Genomic DNA, 23,258 nt, shown 5'->3' on the forward strand with positions numbered 1-23,258 from the left:
CTTTGAAATGATTTTCAGCATCATCCAGTGTATTTGTGCTGTCATCACAGTTACCAGTGGATGTAAGAGCAAAACCAGATAGGAGTGAATTAAAAACCTGGGTTGTGCATATCCATTATCAGCTCAGTGGTTGGCTGGTGCAACAAAGATATGTGACCAACAAGTGGATTAGAGCAGCAATGCTTATGAGAAAATAATCAGAGATAATGGAATTAACAGAACAGAGAGAGAGAGAGCGAATTGGACATGACTTCAGGCGCTGGGTTTAAACAAGGCAAAAAAAAAAAAAAAAAAAAAATCTCTGCCAAATATGTGGGAGAGTCTCAGTTTGTCTGTCTTCCGTGTTAGAAAGCTGCAGCTGGGTGCTGTGCCCTTCAGAAACAGAACTGGTTGCCATATTTCGTGGAGCTGGCAGGGTTGTGGAGTGTGTATGTACACACCATGACAGGTTTGTGTGTGTGGCTCTACTGTGACTGTTATCATTTCTTGTGTGTGTCCGTAATTGGCCAAGAATGTGTGTGTGTGTGTGTGTGTGAGAGAGAGAGAGAGAGAGAGAGAGAGAGAGAGAGAGAGAGAGAGAGAGAGAGAGAGAGAGAGAGAGAGAGAGAGAGAGAGAGAGAGAGAGAGAGAGAGAGAGAGAGAGAGAGAGAGAGAGAGAGCTGGCAGAGGTCGCAAGGTAATTGTCCTGTGAAAAAATGGCTGCCAAATGTGTGTGTGTGTGTGTGTGTGTGTGTGTGTGTGTGTGTGTGTGTGTGTGTGTGTGTGTGTGTGTGTGTGTGTGTGTGTGCGTGCATGTAGCAGAGCGAAGGAGGGAGGGCTAACCTCTGCCTCCATCTGTCCACGTCTGGCTGTGAACTCATAATCTGGCCTGTGGAGACAAACCCTCTTCACCACTTGCCACCTGCCTCAGAGATACAGGTTAGATTGAGGTTATTGCTGTTACGGATCTGCTGGCGAGGATGCTCAGATATTAATGTGCGGTACATAATTCCCTGTTTATTTTAGGGACCTGACTCTTAACTGTTTTAAACAGGATCAAAACCAGTGTTATTTCACATTTGCATTTTACACTTGAAGCACGTAGCTGGTGGTGTCATTAAGGGTACTTCCCACTGTGTGCAAGAGCGGGATGAATTCCTGACATGACGAGCGTTTCATGTACCTCAATGAGGAAGCGCTATGCCTGCATCAGATAAGTGCTTGTGCTTGATTTGTTCAAATTATGTGCACCCAGCACTGCTTCAGGCTGGACTGTGACTCTTCTGTGTCACAAAAGAATAAAGTAAACTGAGTAAATTATTCGGCTCAGTGTCTTGCTCACAATTCCTTAAAAAAAAAAAAAAAAAAGGGATCTTTTATCAAGATAGTTTATGTAAAAAAAAAAAATAATAGTAATGATAAAATCAAATAATAAAATCAGATCAAAACAGTATTGCCCCAGTGTTGCTACAGCTTTAACATATTAGTGAGCTTTAGACATTTCCAGTCTTTATGCTGAGCTAGGCTAACCTGCTGCTAGCTGCAACCTCATGAACAAACATAAACCAAGAAAGAAAGCAAATAATTGTATTTCCCAAAATGTCAAATTATTCTTTTAATAATGTCATTTTTTTAAAATCTTTTTTTTTTTTTCCTAGTGCAGATTTTGAGTGTGGGTGTACAGCTTATAGCAGCCAGCCCATACAATGACAGATATTTACACCCATCCACCTAATAGTGTTATCATCCCCTGTGCAGTACAGCCACACTTCTCTACTTATGGCCCTCCATGAATCAGTGACGGATTAAGTGTTTTCGCTGAAGTGCATCTCGGCAGCAGTTGTTAAGTGAATGGACACCGGTGTCCATTTCACCTCCGTGATTATCGCAGCCTGGATTTAAACTGGTGATCCTAAAGTGCTGGCTCTTCATGATTTACTGTGAGCTGTAACCACCTGATTATTCTGATGATGAGAGAGAGCAGCTAAATATACAGTACTCTGTAAAAGCTTTGAGGTATTATTCCTCTCAGGTCCATCACAATATGAAAAATGTTAAGATCAGAGGGTGTTTTTTTTTTTTTTTTTTTAATAATCCCTCTCTCCCTTCCCCTTTTCTTCTCTTTCTGTTATTTTTCTCACCCCATTCTTCTTCTGTCTCTACCCCACCTACCCAGCCATTGTTACTAACATCATCATAATGATACCGTGCAGTGGCAAATTAACAAGTGAAGAGGAGAAGTTGTCACAGGCTATGTTACAAGAGCTTACAGCATTGCTCCCCCTGCTCAGCTCTGTGCCAATACGATCCCTGCGAGCGCAGCAGAAGTGTTGAGGGGTGTGCAAACACGTTGAACCGATCCTCCCAGGATGCATGTCAAATTCTGTCGGCGAGAACAGGTGCCAGCGCGCAGGCAGGAAAAGCGTGTTTCTGACCTGATAATGTGGGTGAAAGCGGTGATTTCTTTCCACACAGGTTTCATTAGAAAGCCTCTTAAGGTTATGAGTTGTAGCCATAAATCGGAGAATAGGAACTGGATGAAAGGCATTAAAGATTAACAAGACAAGGGGCACACGGGTCAATTAGGGTAAAAATAAAGCAGGCGGGAAGTGAGTAAAAGAGACTCAATGAAAGTGAGAGGCATCTCAGTGAATGTAGAGGGGCATTTTTCATGTTTCAAAGAGAAATATTCATCGTTAAGAACAACCTGCGAGTAATATTTTTCTATATAGTGCAACGATCACTCCACAGATGGGTTAATATCATTGTATTGTGTGTTGAAATGTGTCCTTTGTTTTGAAAGGGGAATAAAAAGTGAAAAGACAAAGGCTGCAGTGAAGTGAGGTGAGGATCGAGACGTTAGAAATGTTAGAAGTGCTTTTTTTTATTAATCATGTTTTTAATGTAGCCACGATCTAAAATGACTCTCAAGCCCCTTTTCTGTGTCAACAAGTTTTACTTGGCACTCATTCTTTCCTCTGACGCTCGCCTCTTCCAGCCCTCTCTCCATCCTCTCCTTCCCCCTCCTCCTGCTACTCCTCCTCTTTTCAGGCTTTGTTGTGCTTTATTTATTTTTTTTCTCCCCTCCCTTGTTTTTGGGGTTGCTCTCTGTGATGTTAGGGTGGCGAATGCCTGCGAGCACGCTCAGTTCCTTGGCAAATAAAAGGTGGTGGTGGTGGGGGGGCTGTGCGGTTGCCAATCAAGGCCTACTCCTTCTCTTTATTCCTCCAGGGTTTGTCTTAGGAACAGCTCTCCGAAGCAAAACTCAAACAGAGGGAATGAATAATTAGCCTCCCAATTTTTGCTTGAATCGGGAACTAGGTCGCTGGCTGACACATGTCTCAATAGGGAACAACCTCGCTGAAAGAGGGGGACCTATGGAGGTTATAAGAGCCCCCTGAAGGAATGCTGCTTCACCCACTGAGAGGGACACACAGAGTCAGAGAGGCAGAGGGAGAAGACACAAGCATTTGACTTTTTTTTCCTGTCTGGCTTTGGCTGGTGAAAAAGTGAGTCACATGTGGAAAGCGGTGATTCCATGATAGCACAAAAAAAAAAAGAAAACATGAAGGGGAGGAGGGGCGGGAAGAGTGGGAAGAAGAAGAGGGAGGGGAAGGACAAGGGAGAGATACATGTAGTGAGAGAGAGGGAGAAAGGGAGGGGAGGGAGGGAGTCTGTGTGTGTGTGTGTGTGTGTGTGTGTGTGTGTGTGTGTGTGTGTGTGTGTGTGTGTGATGGGAATTCATGCTTCAAAAAGAAGAAAAGAAGTGGTTTGTTTGGAGGGAGAGACGAACATCTGCGATTTCTCTTTGGGCCCTTCGATGTGCAGTTGGTGTGGTGTTCTGCACATGTTTCTTTTATTTTCTTATTTGCCTTCCTGCCAGAAACAACAACACTTATTTTGAAAATCGGTCGCTTCACACCTCCCGTTCACATCTTTCTCATCTCATATCTGTGAGAGAGAAAGTATCACCCTGTTCTTCAGCTACGGCTGTTTTATGGGATGGACAAATGTAGAGTACGCTGGCATATATTCATTTTCAAATTCACAGTGCAAAGATTTAAAAAGAACGAAAAACTTGTGGGGGAAGGAAACCTTTTCCTCTGACTTTGCCTCGACAGACGGGGGCAGAAACCTGTGGAGAGGGGAGGAAAAGTGAGCTAGGAAACAAGGAATGAAGGAAGCAGACTGAGAAGTGAGGAAAAAATTGCCTCAGTCATGTTTACTTGTCTGTAAATTTGTGGGGAAGGACGGAGAATCTCTGATTACCTTCCCTCCTCCTCCCTCTCTCCACCCCTTGTGGGCTGTCAGGGCGTGGCCTGTGACCTCCTGACCCCTTTACCGTGTTTTTGTGTGTGTGTCTGTGTGTGTGTGCATGCGTGCGTGCGTGCATGTGTGTGTGTAAGAGAAAGAGAGAGAGCGATGAGATGGTAAGGGTGAAGTTTCCCAGCTGCACGGAAAAGGGGTGGGGGTGTACGTTTTTCCTTCGCAAGCTTTCAGTTTTGAAAGAAAAGCCACAAACTGAAAGAATGAGAGCTTTGTGTGTGTTTGCGTGTCTCTCTCTCTCTCTCTCTCTCTCTCTCTCTCTCTCTCTGTGTGTGTGTGTTAGAAAGAGATTGAGAGAGCAAATGAGAGGCAGAGAGAGTGAGAGAAAGAGTGCAGACGACGAGGACAGAACGAAGGGAGGTTGTGAGGGAATTAAATCTGTGTGAATATGGAAGTGTGCAATGGTGAAAATGTGGGAAACATAGTTGAGGGGTGGGGCAAACCGTGAGATGGAGGGTGGAGGGAAGAATGAGGAAGGGAAGGGAAATGAAAGAAAAAGTATGACACTTCTGTTTTGCCTTCAGGGACATTAACAGACTACTGCTTATGGCCTGTAGGTTTACAGGAAACCCTAAATACAAATAGACTCTATGTATTTTCGTCCTGTATTTTGCCTCTGCAGCTCCTTACAAAGGGAAGCTTTGTTCAGCTGCTGTGTTTCATGTTTAAGTTAGAAAAAAAAGGAGTCCATATTGAACAATAACGGCCCTTTATGGGATGAATTGGAAGCACAACAAACAGAAATGTGCTCGTGTTTACAGGAATCTCTTAACCCTGTCTCTGATACATCTGCATGCATGAAGTATTAATGTTGGACATATGCAGGTGATCGTGGGCTGATATTCACGCTGCCTGAGGCTGACACCCACAGTACACTTACATTTTACATTTCCATCCCAAGTGCAAGTACATTCTAGTTTATTAATCTGACACCCTTGCCCACAATAACCTATGCACAAAAAAAATTTAAAAGCCCCCGAGCGCGAGCAGCAAAGCAACCTGATGATCGTCTGTGATCACGGTGTGAGAAAAATAGAACTTACACTGTATTTATGGGCAAATATTTGTTTTATTTGGTTTCCTCTCCTTATTTGGTTTCCTTGTCAGAACTGAGCGTGTAAGCACAGGAGGTGTCCAGACTGTAGAGGCCTTTGAGGCAGTTTTGTGAGTTTTTTCGTATTTTGAGCTATGTGCGTAAAATTAACTTGGCTTGACTACATGTCATCATGTGATACTATCCAGTGTTAGTTAAGTATGCAGTACCGTCTGAATGTAGCTTTCAGCAGTTTAAAGTGCGTGTAAAAAAAAAAACAAAACAAAACAAACAAAAAACAACATCAAAGACAAAAGAATACTTTGAGCTTAAAAACAAGAACAAACGAAAAAAAAAAAAAAAAAGATGTTGGCTCTAAATAAAAATAGCCCTGTTCCACGTCTTATTTCAGTATGACTTTAAGATTGGGCTTATTTTGCTTCAGGACATGAGAATTATGATGCACAGACTAAAGCCAAATTTGTTTAACATCAAAAATGAAGCTATATATACATACATTTTTAAATAAATGATCACGGATTAAATGGAATGAATACTGTTGTTGTCTCCCTCCATCCTCCGTTTTGAAGACGAGCCAGCTGCCTTTGATATCTGCAGTTTGTGCGGCCTCTCAGCCTGCATCAAGTGACTACAACGGCCAAATTGATTTTTTCCCCTGGCGTTTTTATCACCGGCATAGAAATGCTGATTTTGTTGCAGTAACCACACAATCAATGTCTCACACAATAGCCAGCTATTCTCCTACAGGGGCTACAGCTGCTTGTTAAAACAATTAGCAATTATGAAAATGACATTTTTGGATACCGAAAGCCTCCGCATGTTGACACATAGCCTCTGCTATCTATCAGGAATGTGTTCAGTCACATTTTTTCACTTAAAGCAGTAAGAGGCTGTACTTAAACACAGGCCTAGAATAGTCAATGCACTTGTGGTTGGTTTATTTAGTGAAGTTTTACTTTTTTAAAAGAAAAGAAAAAAAAAACCATCCAGGAACTGTTTTCTTTTGCATTGCTGTCCACTGTTGTAACCAGTTGGGATTAAAATCACTACTTGGTGATGCCAGTGAAATCTGAATTCCCACACTCTTTTTACAGTGGGCGGTACTTTCATCATCTGTATCTTTTTATCTTTAATCTTCTGTAACCACAGTTCTGGCTCAAATGGCAGAGGTCTGAAGAATTTTGTCATAAAAACTGGGATAATGAGACCCTTTGTAGCCAAAAGTAGAAATGATCATTTCGGAGAGATTCCCACACAACCCTGTACAAACTGTACCTCTGGATTGTTTCTCCTCTTGGATTTGACACATTTACATCCATATCTTAGCTACAATGCCAAGTAAATTTAAATCATACAAACATAAATAGATCATAAATTATATATACAAACTATTTTAGTGTGTTAAAAATAATAAAGGAAAAACATGAAAAAAAACTAAATCATGGTTCTGCTTAATCTGAAATGCTCATTACATTAGATTGGTGGCTTGCACATTTTGTTCCTGCAGCAGTGAACAAATGAGGGGTAATTCCTGTGGTGCAAATTTGGTTGATGGTGTGAACTGTGACCACGACATGCAGCATCACTGCTGTATTTAGTTTTGTTGTTAAACTACTGTGTTTACATCTCTGCCTCTCCCTCATCAAGTTTAACTCCAAAAGGTTTTATTTGTCACATAAGCGGCATCAAGACAAATGGCAGGGACATTTTTTTAACATATCTATATGTTAGTGTGATGTGATTTCATATAAATTGTACAACTATAAACATACAAACATATGGACATGATGTATTTGTCTGCCAGGCGTTTGAGGCCATGTGAGGGTGCAGCCCCATGAGGAGTGTCCTCGTTTAGTACCCAGACCGCCTGATGGAAGAAGCCCCTCCTGGGGCTGCGGTATCTTGTACATGACCTCAGCACTGATAACAGACTGTGGCCCAGGTGACTGGGGTCCTTAACTATCCTCCTTGCCGTGGTTTAACATCGTTGTGTGAATGTAAATGTCCCACAGGGCAGGTGGGGGGCACTTTGTGGTGCACTCACCCTGGACAGCGCTGTGCAGCCCTGCCCCATGGTGCTGCCAAAATATGCTCTGATGTTACCAGCAAGGAGGCTCTGTGAAAAGTCCTGAGTGAACCTCAACCTGCCCAGGGGGAGCATCAAGCAGAGGTGCTGCTGTGCCTTCTCTGTCAGGTTGTCTACGTGTTTTGTCCATGAGAGTCTGTGAGCTGGCCACCAAGGTACTTGAAGCTCCTCACCCCCTCCACTGGAGCCCCGCTGATGGTGAGGGAGCTGCAGTCCCTGGTCTGTGCCCTGCTCAAGTCCACAACCAGCTCCTTTGTCTTTTCACCGTTCAGGCAAAGAAGAGCCTCTCGTTGTTGTTGTTGATCAGGCCTTGTCGTCAGTAAACTTTACCAGCCTGTTGGAGCTGCGTGAGGCCGTGGAGTCCCTGGTATATGGGGAATATAGCAGGGGTCTGAGGACACAGCCCTGAGGGTCTCAGATGCTGAGGGTGATTGAGGCGGATGTTAGGTTTCCTACTCCATTGTTGTCTGGAAGTGTCTGAAAGTCTTGAACCCAGCTGAAGATGGAAGAGTTCTGCCCTTGGTCCCCGAGTTTTGTGGTGAGAAAGGAGGGAACAACAGTGTTAATGGCCAAACTGTAATCCACAAAAAGCATGTGTACGTGGGTTTTTGGAACAGGGACAACAGCAGAGGATGTCAGGCAGGTGGGGATTGTGGCTTTTGTGTGGGAGAGGTTGAATAGTGGTGGAAACTGGAGCAAGCTGGTTGGCACATGATCTTAGGACATGTCCTGGGATGCCTTCTGGGCCGCATGCCTCTTTGGATTTACTCCTTTAAACACCCTTCTCACGTCATGTTCAGTGATGGTGAGCATGCTTGCCTCCCAAGCAGGATCACCATTTGTGCTGTTTTGGGGGGGCTGGTGGTGGTGGGATTAGCCTCAAAATGAGCGTAAAATGAATTTAGCTTGCCCGCCACAGAGACGTCGGCATCTGCCGTAGGGAGGGGTTTCCCTAAACCGCAACAGTCAACATACTCTGCCACAGACGTAAAGAGTTCAGCTGCTGAAACTCTTCCATCTTTTCTTTGTACCTCCTCTTGGCTTCCTTCACTGCCTTTCGTAAGTTTGTAGGAAGCCGCCTTATAATCCTCCATGTCTCCGGTCGTCAGCCCTATGTCGGAGGAAGCAGCGCTCCCGTTAACAGCCTTGCCCGAAGGAGTGATTCACCCCCGTCTTCTAGTTTGGGAAGGCCCTGCCCGTGATGGGAGGTACAGTCTCCACTATCAAGAAATACGCCTAGCTTAGCATGGCATCCGTAAAGAGATTGAAGTCGTCATCCAGAGCAACCAGCAGCGCGGCGTCTGATTGGCCCTTCCATCCTCAGCCTTTTACTGTATGTCGGCATTTTAAAAACAACAACATAGTGTGATTTACCAAGTCCTGGTGTGGAGATGGCCTTATATGAGTCTGTGTGATTCAAGGTCCCCCCCCCCCGGTGCTACAAGTGATGTGCTGGAAAAAGTCTGGTAAAACTTTTTTTTTAGGTTTGCTTTGTTAAAGCCCCCTGTGATGATCAGAGCAGCTCCAGGATTAGCTGCCTGAAATGAGCAGATGTCCTTGTGCAGAATTGTGAGTGCTGTATCGGTGTTGGCCTGTGGTGGAAGATAAACATTGACAAATATAGCGGAGGTGAATTCCCTTGGAAGATAAAAGGACAGACACTTTAGAGCCAGGTATTCATTTGAAACACATGTGGCTGCTCTGAGAGATTAAATTCAACATGTGTTCATAGGCGATGCGAGACATCTCTGTTGATTGGCTGGTTTTTTTCATTGCTTCTTACTATTGATCTCTGCAGTGCTGTGCAAGACTTGACTGAAAAATGCGTCCTCCTACTACGAGTGCTCTAAGGACCAGATTAGGGACCAGCGCAGACACGCCGGGCACTGCCATGAATGAAATGCTGCTCGGTCTGCCTGGAGAGAGAGGAGAGCTCTCCATCGCTCCCTCATCCTTGAGAGAGGGAGCTTTGCTGTCAATCTCTCTCTCTCACTCTCTCTCCTCTCCCCTCTAGTGGCTGTTAGGAAGCCCCGTGGAGTCCCGCTAAGCCTCTCAATAGCTGCCCTGCCTCCCACCTCGAGGCCCATTCACTTCTAATGAGGTGCTCAAGTGTCTGTGGCTTAACATGAGGGTCAACACCACAGAAATGGGCCCTTTTACGCTGCTAGCTCCAGCCACTCTGGAAAATGCTAAAGTGATTAATGATATCATGCTCTTATATTTTAATTTAATCTGTTAGTGTTTCATTTTAATGTGCATCAGTTAAAATGCTTGTCAGACAAAGTCATCATGAATATTCATGATCTTTTTTCTGTAGCTTGCCGACGTAGATACATGATTCAGAATATTTCCATATATTATATTTTCAGGTGACTCTTTAAAATCAAAAAGGTAAACTGTTTTCTTGTACTGTGATTTGCTACGTTCATGTCCCAGCATCACTAGCTGCTTGACACTTGACACATTATTTCAACAGCTGCCGATACACACTGAGTGAATGGGCATCAAAGCAAGCATCACTTCATTCCACCTGAAAAACACTCAAAATATCAAGGTCCCCAAACAGAGGTCTCACACACTTGAGACGGCGTTGCTGCCAACAACAACAAAAAAAAGCCACTTTGGTTGCTGTCACTCTCTCTTCTACCGCTTTACCAACGCTTCCCCTTCTGGACTGATGAGTCAAACGCGTATTTGTTTTTGATCGTCTGTCAACGACCATCCCTAATATAAGCGATGCGTTGCTGTGAACTGAGTACAGGTGTGGTTACACTGGTTACACTGCCTACACTGCCAGAGAAAATAATATGGGAGTCCACCTTCCTTTAATTACATGGATACATTATGAACAGGCACAGGCAGAGTTCAGTGTCAAGTTGATGTCATGGCTGGTGAGAAGGAGAAGAAACGACTTATGAAAAGGTAAAAATGAGAAGAGGAGGAGGTGTGTTTTTTGTTTTTTTTGGAGAGGTGAAGGTTTAAGTTCTTTTTTCCCTTTGGATGGTATTTCATAATTTTTCTAAATGTATGGCTTTTGATTTAGTGCCACTGTTTTGCTGCTGTACAGCTCCAGTAATTGTGTGTTCATTCTTCCCCACGTTTAACTCTACAGCTATCGTCGACAGTTTATATTCAGTCTACATTTCCCACTGCAGCTATACGCCTTCATCACCTGGTTGTTGGTCTTTCATGAGTCTCAACCCAAATTAAGTGCAAATTTTAAATGAATCCCGGAAAATATGTGAGAAAAAAGTAAATTAATGCGCGTTTCTATCCACTACTGTTTTATTTGGAGTTGGGCTTTGCATATTTTTAAAATTTCTGCTCTGGTTTTTTATGCAAAAATAGAAAATTCGCATAAAAGCAGGTGGATAGAAATGAACTAGTTGTAGTTACAAGCTTCTCCTCTCCTCTCCTCTCCTCTCCTCTCCTCTCCTCTCCTCTCCTCTCCCCTCCTCTCCCCTCCTCTCCTGCACTCACTTCATTTAATCCCTTCATGGCCCATTCACAGTATATCCGACAATAACATTCATCCAGGGTCACGTGATTTTATTGAAGATGAAGCACAAAAGCAGAAAGTCCAGATATTAAGCGACCCAACATACGTGGATGATACCATCGTGCAGACCACCACTAGAGTTACTCAGAAACATCTGGTTGCATAAGTATCAGACTATAAATGTAAGTCATTTGCACCACACTCAGCTATGTAAACAGAACTATACAGCTGCAGTTAATTCCTGTGTATGTAGACAAACAGGTTTAATTCTGAGAGGAAACAGTGGACCATGACAGCTGAAGAGAATTCAGGAAATGATGATTATAGTTTGATAGTTTATTCAGGCTGAAGTTTGAGACCAATAAAACTCAAAATGTGTATGGAATGCACATTATTATTATAGTGCGGCAGGCTAATAATTTTCTTGTTGGTTAAAGTTTACATATGCATGTGCACTTGAATATACAATTCTTTGAGAGAGTCACTTTAAGTTTTAGTTTATGTTTTAAGTTTAAGCTTTATGCAGAGGATATCCAAAGGAATGCAAAGACATAATGTAAAACATATTATAGTAATACCAAGTGTAATGTTATATGTCTTATAATAGATCTTGCATTCTATAAAATTATGAATGCAAGATTGCAAGGCTGAAGTCAACACTAGAATATAGGAATACTATATTTCAATGTTTTGCAAAATAAGCATTTTTCTGTCTTGGTTTATATCCATTTAAGCTTGTTCAGCAGAGGAATGGATACTTACAGATTTTAGCTTAATTTAATTTTTTTTTTAAACTTTTAATTCTGTGCTGAAATTGAAGAAACTAATTGTGATGATATGACACCACAGAGACAAAGTGTGTTTTCATGACAATGTGTGTAAAAAAGCAGTTCAGACACCACGTCCCATTCATTTATTTATTTCCCACTGACTTACGGGAAAACACTTGGCACTTAGCACTTAGCATCCATCCATCCGCAGCACGCCAAACATCAAAAGATTTGTGTGTGTGTGTGTGTGTGTGTGTGTGTGTGTTGGGTTGAATGAGCTAAGTGACTGTCAAATTACGTAAGGGTGTGGGATAATTCTGTTGGCTTTTCTCTGCACAGTTGGCTCTTTTTTGATTGTCAGGGTTGGCAAGGGGCCAACACATAACACACAATCACACACCAGCACACACACAGGCACACTCCGTTTTCTTTTTACTTCCAGCATCTTTTTTTTTTAATCTCCTTACTTTATCTGTCATGACTTTCCTGCTACCGTTCTTTCTCTCTGTTCTTGTGTATCTTTCTCCCTCTACACTGCCACACAAACCAAACCTCTAAACACACATTCACACACATTATAGCAGGTTATATTAGAGAATAATCTCATTTTGCTCTTGATGTTGGTGTAATAGCTCAAGCTAGATCCTCTCCAGTCACTCTAATTACACCATTGACTCTGTATTGATACTGTAAACATCCTGTAAATTATAAATTACACTGTCAGCGTGCTCTTACTAATGACTATCTCTGGAATCACACACATTAGCACTGGGCTGATGTGAAGTGCGAGCTGCTAAATAAAGCAGCTTATGTGTCATTTCTGTTTACGAAATTAAAAATAAAGGAAACACATTTTCTAGAAATACAGAGGGAAAAAATGTGTTTAATCTCTGACAAGTGTAAAGCCACAAATTAAATTTGAACATTGGCCTAGAGTGATATGTGCTGCCTGTCATGTTGACTCAATGAGAAAACTTGAGCTGTAAGCGACTGGTGTTTCCTTGTGTTAACATGGTGGTGTAACATTGTGGCTGTAATGATTCCACTTCTGTTGTTCAATCATTTATTTCCCTCTGTATTTCCTGCATAGCCATGATGCCCCCCCCCCCCCCCCCCCCCTCCTTCAAATGTGCAGCTTTGTCTATGAAATAGATCCCTGTTTGCACATAGAGAGGCTGACCCCTTGGAGAATTACACCTACTGGCCACTTTATACCTCTATCTTTCTGCCTCTTTCTTCTCTATCTCCTCTTAATCTTGCAGACATATATACAGTAACACTCATGCTTTATGTTTTCACGTCTTGTTTGCACCTCTCTGTCCTCTCCTCCTCCTCCTCCTCTTCAGTATTCCTCATGCATGCCAGCAGAGGTGCTCCAGGCTCCAAATATTCACACTAGGTCATCGCTGAAGGCAGTGCGACATGCTGTGTAGCAATAATAGCAGAGCCCATGTGAATAAACCACAATCTGTATTACTTAAATTTGTAACATGATATATTCTGCGCATATGTCTGCAAAATTCAGATTTGCTCTGCAAACCTCAGCTGCGTGCACAGCAAGACTCAAGCCAATTTTCTACATGTGCTCTCAAAGTTCCTGTTTGTGCTTTATTCATTTTTTTTTTTTTTTTCTTGAAGTCAAATTCCCCCATCATCAGAGCCAGCGATAGAAAACAAAAGTGCTGTGAATTCGGTGTGAGAAGCAGTAATGAGGGGAAGTTGTGTAAGGGAATATTGAGAGCTGCTGTGACATGGCCTGGGTGGGTGCCAGCCACCCATTCTTACCCTCCACTTTGACCTCGGCTCGGGGGAGGTGGGGCTTTTCTGGCTGCAACTCGACTCCGCTAGTCCAAGTAGCGCTGTCAGGGGGTTGGGGGGAGGGGGGGGGGGCAAAAACATGTAGACAGTGTGACAGTTACTTCACAAATGCTTAACTGGGATATAGTATAGCTGCTTTTGTGAGCTTGTGTTTATATTAATACATACACTCGTGGCACAACACTCACACCCTTCTCTTGCTTTTCTGCCTGACTCACTCCCGCAACTATGCAAGCAACTCCATCTCAGTCACCTAATTGATTCCAGATTTCCCCCTCATCCCTTCAGTCTCTCTGAACCTCCTCCTCCTCCTCCTTCACCTCGCTGTCACCGCTGCCCCTTGTTCTGTCGGTCTGTCTGGCCTCTTCAGGTCTCAGTGCCCGCCATGTGTGCATTCAGCTCGTTTGCCATTACACGTGTACTTAAGAATGTGTATGTGCTAACAGGTTGCTAAATTCCTTTGACTTAATATTTCTGGTGCAGTCTGGATCATTTTTTCTTACATCCTTGGAATTCCGTCCTTATTGAAATATGATTAACGTCATCGGGTGAGATGACTTGATAAGAGAGCAAATTAAAGTTCACATTAGAGTGCCTGCAGTGTTTATAGCTGAGGGAAGACTAGAGGGATCTGATAAGCACACTGCCAGCATTCATGACTTTAACCAGAAGTTGTAAATTCTAACCTGTTCTGGGCTGAAATAAAACCAATAGACGACATTGTGCTTCCAGTTAAAAGGTTATAAAAATTTTGTTATCTTTTAAATTCAAAAGCCCACGGAGTTTCCTGTTTACTGAGCGTTGCTGGTGTGTTTAGAGGCATGGTAGACACTCTGTTTTGTTGAGTAGAGAGGTGTCGCTGAAAAATTTAGGAAATGGTGTCACTAGAGCATGAGAACGCGTGGGCGAATGTGACACGGACAGGGGCGGAGGGTGCAGGGTGTTTGCCGTTCAGTGATCTGAAGAGCAGATAGAAATAAAGTTAGAAAGTCTGTCCTTCTCAACTGTAAAATCATAACATTTCATGCATTGTGTTCCCACAAGTATATTACGCCTGTGTGTCTAAAGCACACAGTGAGGCAGTAAAGACTTTGAACACGTGGTTGAACTGAGTGTTACAAGCGTACACATCAATATTCACAATGTTAACTGCATGGCCAATGGCCAAGGGTTGTATAAATGCACAGTATTTACATAAGGCTGAATAAAAGCCACAGTCAGATCCTCATACTACCAGTGTCAGATGTTAATTGACCTCGCCTGGTCCTGATTCGCCTGGTCCTGATTCCAGATTACAGTTCCTGTAACTTGTTCTTGTGTGTGGAGGCAATCTTTCATGTCAGCCAGTTTGATGCTCTTGTGACTGAAATCAGAAAAAAAAACACAGGAGTAATAACAGACCACCTGGGCCTGTAGAGCAGTTCTTTTCCACGATGTACCATGGAGACAAAATGGTACACAGTTTTTCTTTCTACTTAAACTCCACAGTATTCATCTACAGCCAGAAAGAGTGGGCTCAAGCAAAAGAATTAAGTGCTGTTCCAGAGCACAAAACTCATACTGTTACATAAGACCTTCATGCTGTTTCAAATTGATGCTCAAGAGAAACTGAACAAATGGGATGGCTATACGTAAAAGCTACTTTGATCTTTTAATCGTTCAAGAATTAGCGATGCTAATAGGTGGAGACTGTAATAGGTTCCATGGAAACGTACGTCTGATGACAAACAAGCTTATTTTTCAGCACAGATGTTGGAAGCATCCATATTCAGTTATGGTAGCAATTACTGAGTAATGAAGCCTTGCTTCACCCCAGAAGATCATAATCTGTGTACAGTTTGGATTTAATCAAGACTTGAAGTTGAGACGATGTCTAACATGGGAAAAGTCCCTAACTTGTTCAACCATGGTATGATGTAACCAATCAGCTGCATGGAGCACGGGTCAGGGAGCTCTCCCTGCCTTGCCCTCAAACCAAGATTAGCTGTATTTGTACTGAAAGGGTTTGGGAAAGGTGATGCTAAAGGTGTCCGCATTTCAATCTCTTATAGAGTGACATCTCTTGAATTCTGTCTTACTGTAACAGTCTAGGTGTGTTTTCAGCTTCAATAGCACTTGATGCTACTCCAATTCCATTTTAGGAATTGGATTAGACAATATTTATTAGTATAGATAAGACTGCACCACCAACATGAAGCATCTTCATTAAATGTTAGGTCACGAAGAGAAAGATAACCCCCAGTGTCTAGACAAATATTGCTGGTGGAGTACAGTGAGAAAGTGTCTAGAAGGCAGGTTAACAGTGATATATAGAGAGCAGATTCCCACAGCCAGTTGGCTAAAGACATGCAGACAGAGCATTGTTGGCCAGATGTGGTGACGTAAGGATTAGTGAAAGACAGGAACTGTATTGAAATCTTCCTCAGTAAACTTTCACCAAAGCTTCACCTGGGGACAAATCAGGCTCTCTTCACCAAAAAGATTCAATAACTGACAAACTTCAAACTTTATGATCTACAAAGTTCAGGAACTACAAAAGATTTGACATGCTCTTGTTTACTTGCCACACCTTAAACTGGAGCTGCAGCCAAATTGGAAGCAGGACTGGAAGTAAAGTTCCTGAATAATAAGCTTCTTAGAAGAGTTCTCCTAACATCCTGATTTCAAAAAAACTTCCTCTAAACTTCCTACATGGTTAAATGGTTTTTGTTCCCCTTCTTTCCATGAATGAACTTGGGATAAACAGTACCTGTTTTCTGGCTTAGCTGCATTAACTCTGGCTCAATGCCAGGGTAATACAGCATATTATTGCCGTATTAACAGCCAGCACAAAGACAGTGAAGTGCTGTTATTATATATGTAAAAGCTATAAGTAGCCCCCTTCTGGGCTCCTTGTGTCTGCCTTTACACTAGTCTTTTTGTTACTCTTATGTCTGTGTAAGTGTTAAATGTGAAACTGGCCCTCAAGTTTGCTTATTACGGCCAACCTGACTGCTTCATATCACACTGTTCTCAGTGGGATTTTCCCTCTTTATATTTGGAGAAAGTCATGAGATACAAAAGTCAGAATTATCAAGTAATAACAGTGGAGGGAGTCAGCTCTTGCTTTCAAACGTCTCAATCCACTGTCTAAATGATCCAATCAATAAATGAATAAAAAAAAAAAAAAAACAGGACTGAACTTTTCTTAAGGTTTGACGAGCTGTAGCGTCAAATCAAAAATAATATAACTGCAGGGTTTGATAAAATGGTTGATCAGTATCAGTGATTCCACAGTTACTTTTCTTTGTGCTGATCTAAAGCCCGGCCTGATCTCTCTGTTTTTTGTTTTTTTTGTTTTTTTTAAAGAGGTCAGCGGTTATGGCCCTTTAACTTTCTTGTGCAGCATCTTTAGACCTCATTCAGCATCTCAGGCTGTTCATAAACCACGAACACACTCGTGTCGGTTTCATGTAAAAATGTAGCGTGGCCTTTACATGACCCTGACATATTCACAGACGTGTGCAGCTTTGGTTGTGTGTGTTGTCTGTGCTGAGTGCTCAAACACATGAATGGTCAAAATATTGAACTCACAGGAATGACTGTGAGTTGGACTTTTTACATGGTGATTTTGATATGTGTATATTGTTACATTTTGAAATAAAGATGATGCATTAATGATTATCACAGTATAAATTTTACTCATAACTCCCAAGTACATTGGGAGACATGTCGTCATCACCATCATCATCATCATCATCATCATCATCATCATCATCATCATCATCATTCCTTTGTCCCTCTTTCTTTCTCGTTCCCTTTCTGTCCATCTGTGCAGCCTTGTAATCATTCTCTTGCTCTCTCTTATTAGTTATAGCACATAAATCTACTAAGGCATATTTCTATGCACACACACACACAGCAAACAGCAAACAGAGACCAACCTCTGTTCAGACATGCAGCAGGGCAGCTAATTAGTAAAGTGGCACTGGGGTTTTGTGTGAAATCACACACACATACACACAATGTTACATCAACACACATTTCCCAGTGAGAGCTCATAGCCTGCACACTGCAGAGACACCACTGGACGCCAAGTCTGCTGGTGCTATTGATCCAGGACAAATGAACAAATGAGAGAGAGAGAGAAAGAGGGGGAGAGAGAGGGAGAGGAGGAAGGAAATGTGTGGAGAGGTGTCATCGTGTGCGAGACAGAGTGTTGTCACACCTCAACTCCCGCCTTCTCTCACTCTCAGATCAATACCATCTTTGTGTTCGTTAGCACAGCATTGTAGTGGCGAGTGGTCACTCCCCCTAGTGGTGTGAGACCAGCACAGTAGAGGGAGAAGAGGTGGGAGAGGAGTTGAAAGGCGGATGAGAAACTGAGAGAGAGAGAGGAGGAGGAGGAGGACATAAGAGAGAGAAACAGATAGAGATGGAAGGACAGGGTTAGGCACGGAGGATGGGAGAGAGAGGTGGAAATACAGGGAGTGGTAGTGGCGACCCAGTTCCATCACTGCTTGTTTGTGTTTGGGGTGGCGCAGCAGTTAAGAGCATTGTGGCACGGGGATTTGGGGGGGGGGGGGGGGGGGGCAGCATTTGTAAGGCAATTACCTCACTGTACACGCTCACACACATACACATACACATGCAGAGTCAGGCACAGGGATGTGCATGTGTACTACACACACACTGCATACATGAACCTGAACACACATGCACACGGGTTGTCATGATTCTGACAGTTTTGATACCTGCTGATGTTCCTCTCACGCTAATGTGTTGAAAGCATCTATGAACACATCACACACACCAATGCACTGCATTCATGGGCATCTGTTTTGTTTTTTGTTTTTTGTTTTTTTTTAACTATTTGGAGTAACTACAACAAATATAAGCCCGCAGCGTTTTTTTTGTCTGTGGAATTTTACTTCAGGATGTTTTCAGGTTTAATAAAAGTACCAAATCAATCTGCATCTCAAGTGTGAGGATTTGTCAGATATGACAGTAAACTGAAAACCTTTATGTTTTAGCTGTTGGTCTGACAAAAAAAGCAAACTGAAGATATCAGACTGAAAGATTAATTGATTAATTAATAATGAAAATGTCATAAGTTGCACCCCTAAAACAAAATATTTGTAGTTACATAGAGGGATTGCGGTGCTCAGTGTCGTTCACTGCAATCAAGCATAATGTTTGGGTCTATATAGGACAGGAAATTTTTGTGAATATAAATTTTAAATGGCTCTTCCTCTATTTTTAAATAAAAATCTGTCTATTTATCAGTGAAACTCAGTAAAAACCAAAAATGATGAGCTTTCAGTTTAATCTAATTGAGCCCGAGGTTGATTACATCCAGTTCCTTTAAAATCTTTCAGGCATGATGCAGTTCCCTGTAGCTCAGGCTGTGATGAATGATGGATCATGATGCTTTAAAGCCCTATTGCACTTAGCTGTGCATTTAGTGTCTCCAGCACGCTTCTCCCTTGGGCCATCTGTGTTCCTCCTCTGATTAACTGGCAGTAAAAGCTCAAATCGCGGTGGTTACTGACTGACTGTTGGTGAAATGACAGTTTCATGGTGTTTCCTCCAAGTATATGCCTCTCACATCCCCACGGGGTATCGCTGCTTTAATACATCAGATCATTGTTTTATTTCACACCCGTTTTTTTCGATATTTATAAATATTTGTGTGCGGCTGCATGTGCACGCTGCGTGTGGATGCCTGACCTTGTTTGCCTGCGAGAGTGATTTGTCACACCTTGTGTTGATATGGCGCAGTGAGCTGGCTCTTTGACAACTACAATATAAACAGGAGCATCTAACACGGAGTGCATGTTTTCAGGCGTCTAAGTATGTGCCGTTCCCACCGTTGCAAAACACGCTGTACCTGCTCCTTTAGGAGATGCAAAATTATTAGGAGAGCAAACGTGGGAAAGTTTCCTTTGCGTCTGCTCAGGGGTGTGTGCTTCTGTTTCGTCAACTTTTGGATGGGAGTGTTGGGAGGATGTGAGGTTAGGGTGTCAGTGACACAGTTTTGGAGTAATAAGGGTCAGGAGCCGACTGTGGAGCAGGTCATGAGGAGAGTAAATGAAGATGGGTTTGTGGAGGATTGGCAGAATGGGGGGAGAAGAAGTTTTTCTTTTTAAGAGCAGGAGAGAGAGAGATATATAGAGACAGTTAGAGCTAATGAGCTGGATTTGCTGGAGACTTGGCATTCTGCTCATGGAGCTCGCTCTATCTCTCCTCTGTAGCTGGCTAGAGCGAGCTTCCTGTCTGAGCCCTGAAGCAGGAGTAAATGAGGAGGGGGGGTGGGGGGGGGTGGGGGGGGGCTGGCGGGGGCTGGGTGAGTGAGGGAGGAGGAAGGGGTGGTGGAGGGGTGTTGGAAGCAATAGAACAGAGGAAGGAGGAGAAGGAGGAGGGTGAGGGGCGGGAGGGACCAGTGTTGAAATTGAATGCCAGGGCGCCATGTTCTCACCGCCAGCGTTTCCATGGTTACAGGGTAATTCTGGCGAGTAAGGAAATTTCATTCACTGTGGTATGAAGAAGAAGAAGCAGGAAAAAAAACACACACAGGAGGGAAATATCAACAAAGCAACCAAGGAGGAGAAAAGGAATACACAGCCAAAAAAAAAAAAAAATCAAGGAGAAGAGAAATAGGAGAAGAAGGAGAAAGAAGAGGAAAGAGAAAACCTCTACTGGGGCTTATGCCACCCATCCCCCAGGCGATCTGCCTCTGTCTCTCATTCTTTTTTTCTTGTGTATTTCTGTGATGCTTGGTTTGTTTGCCACCACCCTATAAGCAAACACAACACCCACCCACAATCCTCCAGTTCTTCCAGCAGCCCTGCAGGTATATGGCAAAGAACAAAGAGAAACACTGTTAACTGGCCGCTCTCTGTGTGTGTGTGTGTGTGTGTGCGTGTGTTCTTTCTTTTTGGGAGGAGGGCAGTGGGGGTTGGTGACGAGGTGTAGGGTAGGAGGTTTAAAGAAATCAGCAGGGTGCAGAATTGTTTCCCAACATGTTTGACACACACATGTGAACTGGCTGCTGACATGTCAGAGGCTCGGGCGAAGTGCAGCTGATTTCTTAGATTTCAAAGAGGGAAAAAGAGTGTCGAGGTAAAACTCTGCATGCATGTACAAACCTGAGCGCACAAGCGTGTGCAGATACAGGCACACTTTCCCTCTCCAGTTAACTGGGTTTGACAACTGCATGGGGTTTGACTGGGCTGTCGCTGCAGCCAACCTGACAGCTGTACAGCCAAGCGTCCTCTGTGTACACACATGTACACACACACACACACACACACACACAAATATGCACTTGCACACATGACTTCAAGTGTAATTTCTGATATGATGTGCAGGTTTTCTCATCAGCACATGCAGCATGTTTTGACAGAGTGAGCTATAAACACATGACACTGAATCAAGTGTTGTTTATTATCTTCAAGCTGGTGTATGCAGATGTTTTGCTGTCACAGACAATATCATTCAAATTTTCGTTATTGAGATGATAAGATATTAATATTTATAATTTGATCATCTTTTTTTTCTCTCCTCCTGTCTTTCAGTGGCTGAGGAGGGACTCTGGGAGTGCGGGCTGTCCTACGAGTGCAGGACTCTCCTGTTCAAGGCCATACACAACCTCCTGGAGAGGTAAAACCACCGTCGTTCTCCAGAAGCTCTTCAGGAGCTGCACAGTGAGGGCTGCAGTCAGGATGTGAATGACATACACAGAATATGAAAACATGTTACATAACAGGCATAGTTACATAGTGATGTAATGTACAATGTCATATATATCTAATGAGGAATATAACTCACAATGTAGTGACATTTTTGGGTTTTTGCAGTTTTGAGGTACTTTTCATTGTATGTTACTTTATACTTCTACTCCTCAGATTTACTTCACATATTAAGATTTTCCATGCAAAACATGATCAATTTATAAAATAAAAGGCACCACTATATTAAACTACCGAATGAATGAAGTATGAAACATTATTTACATTAAAGTACCACTTACCCACTAAGTATAATATAATAATAAACATAATAATATATAACATTGATGGGGGCCATTCTGCGTAAGGAGTACTTCTACTTTTTTACCTAAAATAAAATACTAATTTTAAGTATATTTAGTTGTTAATACTTGACGAATACCTACATTTAATGTGAGCGCAGGACTTTTACTTGTGCTGGAGTAGTTTTATAGTGTGGTATTGCTACTTTAACTTGAGTAAATGATTTGAATATTTCTCCCACCACTGCTAGAAAGTGATGCATTAACCAGAATAGCTACTATATTAAATTTATATTGCACTTTTCTCCATGAAAAAAATAAAAGAATATGTAATTGATGTTTTAACTTTACATATAGTATAATAAAATAACTCTCAAACATGTAGTAGTCAATTAAAATACCACTTTGAATGTAATCTTTCTTTTCAAAATATATGAGAATGAGTGTTTTGAATTTTACACACAAATCTCCAGATAAAGGGACTTTAAGTCTAACTGGTCGACAGCTTTAGTTTCCTTCCAGAAGCTTCACCTTAATGAAATTATAACCTGAGTGCGGAATCACTTGCTCAAGTACCCAAAGCTCTCCTATCTGAGTCAGAGCCATCTGTTAAATGAAGCAGCACATATTTGCTCTCTATTAAGTTAAGCATCAGTGATCATCATAGGGGGCAGGCTGAATTAACCTTCCTATTACCTTGAAGCAAACTCCTTTTATAGCTCACTGTTTCAGCCAAGGAGGGATCATTTCCACTTTCTCTTTTATATCGTACAGGTGAAATTGACCTCTGTCACAGGCTGCTTTTATTGTTGTTATCGTTATTAGAACAACCATAGATTTTAATTACAAATAGCTTATAAAGCGGATATGAATATTAACAAAAACAACTCTTTTTATGGGATGTTGCTGAGTTTGAAATGGTCAGGAGAGAACTGTTGTATGGTTCATTATTTTGAATTGTTCAGCATAAGGCTGGAATAACAGTGAGGAGGTGAGGGCTTTGTGGTTGGTTGAGGTCTCAGAGTAATCAGTTAGACAGGCTGATGTTTGTTTAGATAAGTAAGTCAGACATCTGCCACTGGTGCTGAGGTCAGATTTATAGAAGCCCACTGCAGCAGGCTTCCATATGGAGGGATTTCATTTTATTATTTGCCAATGGACAGAAATTATCCTCAAGACACATAACTCAGACGTTAGCGTATGACAATGTAATGCTTGGTTCCAGTGCGGACAAAACAAAAGATGTACGCAATGTTTAACAAAATGTACACATTGGTCAAATGATCCTGAATAATATATGTTTCCAAAAAATGCACAGTGCTGCACTGTAGAATATAATTAGATTGAATAACAACAGGGCAGTGCTTTGCTGAGGTTTACGGGAAGTGTGTGTTGAGGGTGGGTGTTTGGTTTTAGGGCTCAGTGCAACTTTTGACACTTAATGTGGTCAGAAAATTGACATTTTGCCAACAAGGTGGTGCCAAGATGCAGCTGAGTTGGCACGAGCAAAACACAAACACAAGTGTGATAGCTTGAGACACCTGTCAATCAAGCAAACATGCTTCTCTAATCAGTGATTTTATATCAGTATTTCAGTGTTGTCATTCAGTCTCAGCTCCTTGTTTTGGTGTAATTGCCCATCAGTGTCATTCCCAGGTGCATGCAGCTTTTTTCATCCAAAAAGCTTTGTTAAATCCATCATATGCTCCAGACAA

General features: G+C 42.3%; 1 protein-coding gene across 5 annotated transcripts in view; it reads left to right on the forward strand.

The window, feature by feature from the left end:
* Positions 1-23,258, forward strand: part of LOC139611405 (mediator of RNA polymerase II transcription subunit 13-like) — a 78,458-nt gene that overhangs the window by 26,198 nt on the left and 29,002 nt on the right. For all 5 annotated transcript variants that reach the window (XM_071466084.1, XM_071466085.1, XM_071466086.1 and 2 more), the window contains one exon: positions 21,089-21,173. In XM_071466084.1, coding sequence (XP_071322185.1) covers positions 21,089-21,173 — 85 coding nt within the window. The remainder of the gene's footprint in view (positions 1-21,088; positions 21,174-23,258) is intronic.

This window comes from Trachinotus anak, unplaced genomic scaffold (genome assembly GCF_046630095.1).
Source record: "Trachinotus anak isolate AG129_WGS33_773 ecotype Australia unplaced genomic scaffold, CSIRO_AGI_Tana_v1 ptg000028l, whole genome shotgun sequence".
NCBI classification, from domain to species: Eukaryota; Metazoa; Chordata; class Actinopteri; order Carangiformes; family Carangidae; genus Trachinotus; species Trachinotus anak.